We start from the raw sequence: 5,325 nt of genomic DNA on the forward strand, positions 1-5,325 counted from the left end.
TCGCATCAAAATAAAGAAGAAATATTTTATTAAAAGTTTGAAGATCAATATTATTACAATTACAAAAAAAAAAAAAAAAAAAAAATATTATATGTAATATATTTTATGTTGAAGTGTCCACTTAAAAGCCACATGGATGGAGCAAAACAATCTTAGTCAAAATCTACCAGCAAGCCCAGTTACAAATCCATCCTAAGCAGCCATGTTTCAGAAGCCCACACTGGTCTTGGCCCGATCCAAGGCAAGCCAAAATCTCTCATGGTTGGCTGGATTGCTGAAGACAAAGACCCACTTGTTGATGCACCAAACTCGAGCCATCATCCGCCTTTGTCTTCACCATGATGCAACAACCATCAGGAGGAGTGCACCCACAAGAAGTTCCGTCGGATCCGCAGCAGCAGTACCAGCAAGCGCCTCAGCAGTACGCGGCCACACAGAATCCTGGCTCCGATGAGATCCGCTCCCTCTGGATCGGTGACTTGCTGCAGTGGATGGACGAGGCTTATATCCTCAGCTGCTTTGGTCCCACCGGAGAGGCTGTAAACGCAAAAGGTTATCCGCAACAAGCTTACGGGTCTGCCAGAAGGTTATGGTTTTATCGAGTTTAGGTCTCGCGCTGCGGCTGAGCAGATCTTGCAGACATACAATGGCACTTTTATGCCTAACACGGAGCAGAATTTCAGACTGAATCGGGCAACCCTAGGTGCTGATGAGAGACGACAGGATGATGGTCCAGATTTTACCGTCTTTGTTGGGGATTTGGCTGCTGATGTGACTGATTATGCTTCAAGAAACATTTAGGCAAAATTACCACTCGGTCAAAGGTGCAAGGGATGTAACTGATAGGACCACAGCACACCAAGTCTCGAATCCATCCTCCTTCCACTTCATTCCGTGACCTACATCTCAACATCGACTCTCCCTCGTTCCCCACCGTGGATTCAACTCGTACTCGGGCGATTCAAACGGGCGGTCCCACAGGTTCACGGGCTACAGTGAGAAAGCCAACGCTGGCCGCCATATCTTCTCCTCCGATGCGGTCTTCGACCCTTGGCGACCTCCTCCTCCTTAAGATTGGAATTGCTAATTGGGTTTCTGAATTATGAACAGGATAAAGCGTTCTGGGTTGGGTTCTCTGCGTTTTCTCTCGAAGCATTCGAATTATGGAGGGTTTGCAGAAGTTGATTGGGAAACTCTCAAAAGACCCCCCATAATTGGGCTCCGCTTCAGCTTCCTTCGGCCCTCACCGTGGGATTGAAGGTCTTGCCGTCGCTCTGTCTTCCTCCGATCAGGCCCGGTGTGGCTGCTGCGTCGCTCAAAACGATTTGCCTCAAAGAGCTCTACAATGGACAGTGCTTTGGTCCTCTGATAATCGGCGCGAAGAAACTGAGGACTCTGAAGCTCTTCAGGTGCTCCGGCGATTGGGACAAGCTCCTCCAAGTGATATCTGAGCGAGTGACCTCCATGGTTGAGACCCATCTCGAAAAGCTTCAGGTTAGCGACGTAGGCCTCACCACCATCTCCAATTGCTTGGATCTGGAGATTCTGCACCTGGTCAAGACCCCTGAGTGCACCAATGTAGGATTGGTTTCCGTCGCCGAACGCTGCAAGCTGCTGAGGAAGCTTCACATTGACGGATGGAAGGCTAATCGAGTAGGCGACGAAGGTTTGGTCTCGGTAGCAAAGAATTGCGCTAACCTTCACAAAAAAAAAGTCTCTGTGAGCAGTGAACCAAAAAAAAAGCACCTGCATATCAACAACAGTATTCTTCACAAGCATTGGTATTGGCTGGCAGCAGCCCATGTCGCTCTCAAGCAGGATCTCGCCGCGGCCCAGCACGACCTCCGCCGCTCATCCGTCGTCACAGGGACGACCTCCGTCATCCATCTTCGTCCTCTAGCCTCCAACTTCATCACCATACTCGTGACCTTCTCTGAGCAATAGGATCCTCGAAAGTTGTTGCTTGTGCTGCTATCCTGTCTTCGTCCTTCCCCCGTCACCCTCTGCATGGCGCAAAAACATCTCGGCTCGTCCTTAGGCAACGGTGTGTCCTCATCTTCGCAGGAAAACAACAACGGCAGTGCAATGGTTGTGTAGTCGCTGTGCAATGGCGGCGGTGCAGGGCAACAAGAATGCATTGGCGGTGCGATGGTTGTGCAGTGGCAGTGGCAAACAGCAATGGCGAAGAACCTCAATAACCGCCGTCAAACGACTAGCCGGTCATGAAGCCTCGACTCCAGCTCTACGTCGTCTTCGTCCTCCCTGCAAATTCCCCATCCCATCATCAAAATTTATACAAAAAAAACAAATATTAAAAAATAGGATGGTGGAACACTGCACCATAATTAAAAATATATATATAATAAAGTAATAAAAAGATGATGAAGGAACATGGTGCGTCTGGCACCATATGAAAAAAGGGGGAGGGGTGCAGCTGTCACCATAATTAAAGGCAAATATATATATATATATATATATATATATATATATATATATATATATATATATAATAAAACAATAATATATTTAAAGAGTTATGGTGCATCTGGCACCATGTGCACAAAAAAAAAAAAAAAAAAAAAAAAAAAAAAAAAAAAAGGAACAAATGTATTAAGAGAAATAAAGTCCATTTTATTTATGGAAATTTTTACATAAATTTGCATTGTACATAAAAAAATAAAAAAATAAAAAAAAAAATAAAAAAAAGAAAGAAAAAAAAAATCAAATCAAATCAAATCAAATTTACAAGAGGGGATCTTCAAGGACGATCAGGTGCCGCCTCACCACTCGGCAGAGCGCCAGAAATGAGAGGCGCTGGAGGTTGACTGTTTGAAGCCTCACCACTCGCCGGAACTCCAGGAAGAAGAGGAGCCAAAGGTTGATCATTTGGAGCTTCATTACGCAGTACAGCCCCAGAAGACGAAGGCAAATGTTGTTGGAACAAACCCACAAACCTCCGATGATCAAGTAAAATCTGACCATCAGATTCCTGCATCTGGTCAATTTTCCTCTTCATGTTTGTGGCATAGTTGTGTGCGAGCTTGTGCAACTGTTTATTCTCATGCTTGAGCCCTCTAATCTCCTGTTTGAGACTCATCACTTCAGCCGCCAACGATTCAACTTGACGGGTTCGAGCAAATAGGCGTTGGGCCATGTTGGACACAGAACCCGCACACTGCACACTAAGAGCCAGGGACTCCTTAACAGCCAACTCATCAGACCGCCTGGAAAGTAGTCTGTTATCTTTGGGAGTGACAAGGTTCCGGGCCACCACCGCAGCGGTCATATCATTCTTCATCACCGAATCCCCAACAGTAAGAGGACCAGTAGGGGATATGAAGGATGGGCGCCATATGTTATCTGGAGAAGACGGGACTACCTCTTCACCAAGGTTCAAATCAAAACGACGGTCGGAGGGTCCAGACATTTTCAAAGTGTTGAAGGAAGAAGAGATCGGACAAATCAAGACTTTAGAAGTGCAAGAAGGGAGTTTCTACAAGTGAAAATTCAAGTGTGCTTTGAAACGAACTGCGTGCCTCTATATATAAAAAAATCGACACTCGACGGGATTTCAGAGATCGAAGAGGTGAGCTCAGAGTTCGAAAATGCCGATTCAAAAATCGAAGCGCCGATCCCAGATATCGAAGAGACACCAGTCTTTTCCAGACACGTCAGCACCCATCACACGCAAACTCAGCTTTGCGGAAATCACGGGTAATTTGTCGAAGCGCCGATCCCAGTTATTGAAGAAGCGCCAGTCTTTTTCAGCCGCGTCATCACCTGTCATATGCACACTCAACTTTGCGCAAATCACGGGCAATTTGTCGAAGATTTTCGGTGAAGGAGAAAGCACGTGAAGTTTACTGTTCAATCACGCGTTAGTTGCCGACACGAGTGAAAGAATAGTACCTCTACAAGTATTAAAGGACCTCCTATAACTGTCCACCTTCACCTTCCATAGCAAGGCAGACATACAGAGTCTTTCTTCATCTCCAAAGATGTTTTCCCAACGAAGCCTCTCGAGTCATTCAATGTTCCTTATTCCTTGGGGTACCTCCGCAAGCCAATGACTCCAAAGCAAAAGTATCTCATATCACCAGGGTAGAAAGCAAGAGTATCTCATATCATGCGTTCTCCCTGTCCTTTCCTTTGTCCTTGTTCTTACCTACAAAGACAAGGATAAAGAAAACAATATGCCGAAACTTCCACTCAAACTCGGGTAAGGAACCGACTGCTCAGAACCCTTCCCTGATTGCCTACCTAGCACTGCTCTCAAGTACTCGTTTCCCACTGCTGCTGTACTTCCAAAGAAGCTGCCACATCTGCCTGGAGAACAGATAAGGCAAGTGAAAATGATACCTTGCAGCATGTGGAGACAAGGTGCAGAAGGAACAAGCAGAGAAGAATGCAGTCTGCACAGTCAACTCAGCAGAAGGAGTCCGAGCTGAAGAACTTGAGAAGCTGCCATATCTGCCTGAAGAAACAAGCAGAGAAGAATGCAGCATGCACAGTCAACTCGGCAGAAAGAGTCTGAGATGAAGAACTCGTTTTGACCCTCAAATTCTTGGGTCGACTTACTAGGCCTTGTGGGCTGCACGTGCCGATTCACCACCCTTGAATCAAATCCTTAAAGATCAAGTCACCAACTGGAAGAAGAGCCCATCAATCTTGAAGATCATACCGCTGACCAAACTGCTCAGGTGTGAATTAGAAAAATTGAACAAAGCAACAAGTCGTCACCTTCACCTCGTGCCTGCTTGCAATATGTTCGAGTTAACCTTCAAGAATCAAGCCTCGACGGCCCTTGAAGAAGTTTCCAGCCAAATTCAAGATCAAACCTCGACGGCCATTGAAGAAATCACAAGTCCGATTCAAGATTAAGTGTCTACCACCTTTGAATCAAAACCTAGTTCAAGAATAAGCTGTGGAAAATCAACAATTGGAGGAATCCAGAAAATCCTCCAACCCAGTTCAAGATCAAAGTTGTGGAAAGTCAACAAGCGCAACAAAATATGTGCCGATTCACCCACTACCAAAACCAAAGATCATCTACCACATGAAGCTCCTTGTGGTCCAATTTCAACCTTCAAGATCAAGCCTCGACGGCCCTTGAAGAAATTTCAAACGAAAGTTCAAGAACAAGCCTCAACGGCCCTTGAAGAAATCTCAAGCCCAATTCAAGATCAAGCCTCAACGGCCCTTGAAGAAATCTCCAGCCCAATTCAAGATCAAGCCTCGACGGCCCTTGGATCGACATCTACAGTAAAGGACTTCAAAACGCATCTCCTACACGTGACAAGCACATGTATACGACGTGCCTTGAAG

General features: G+C 45.9%; 1 protein-coding gene across 1 annotated transcript; it reads left to right on the plus strand.

Moving 5' to 3' along the window:
* Positions 1-338: 338 nt before the first annotated feature.
* LOC139194858 (polyadenylate-binding protein RBP45C-like) lies at positions 339-801 on the plus strand. Its single transcript, XM_070819785.1, has 2 exons — positions 339-586; positions 684-801. Exons 1-2 carry the CDS (start codon positions 339-341, stop codon positions 799-801), a joined length of 366 nt encoding a protein of 121 aa, XP_070675886.1.
* The last annotated feature ends 4,524 nt before the right edge of the window (positions 802-5,325 follow it).

This window comes from Malus domestica, chromosome 03 (genome assembly GCF_042453785.1).
Source record: "Malus domestica chromosome 03, GDT2T_hap1".
NCBI lineage: Eukaryota > Viridiplantae > Streptophyta > Magnoliopsida > Rosales > Rosaceae > Malus > Malus domestica.

Bases quoted from the DNA above. Each gene is read 5' to 3' on its own strand.
- LOC139194858 (XM_070819785.1), top strand. From the start codon at position 339: ATGATGCAACAACCATCAGGAGGAGTGCACCCACAAGAAGTTCCGTCG. The intron at 587-683 runs GTTATGGTTTTA...GCAGAATTTCAG, and splicing joins GCTTACGGGTCTGCCAGAAG to ACTGAATCGGGCAACCCTAG.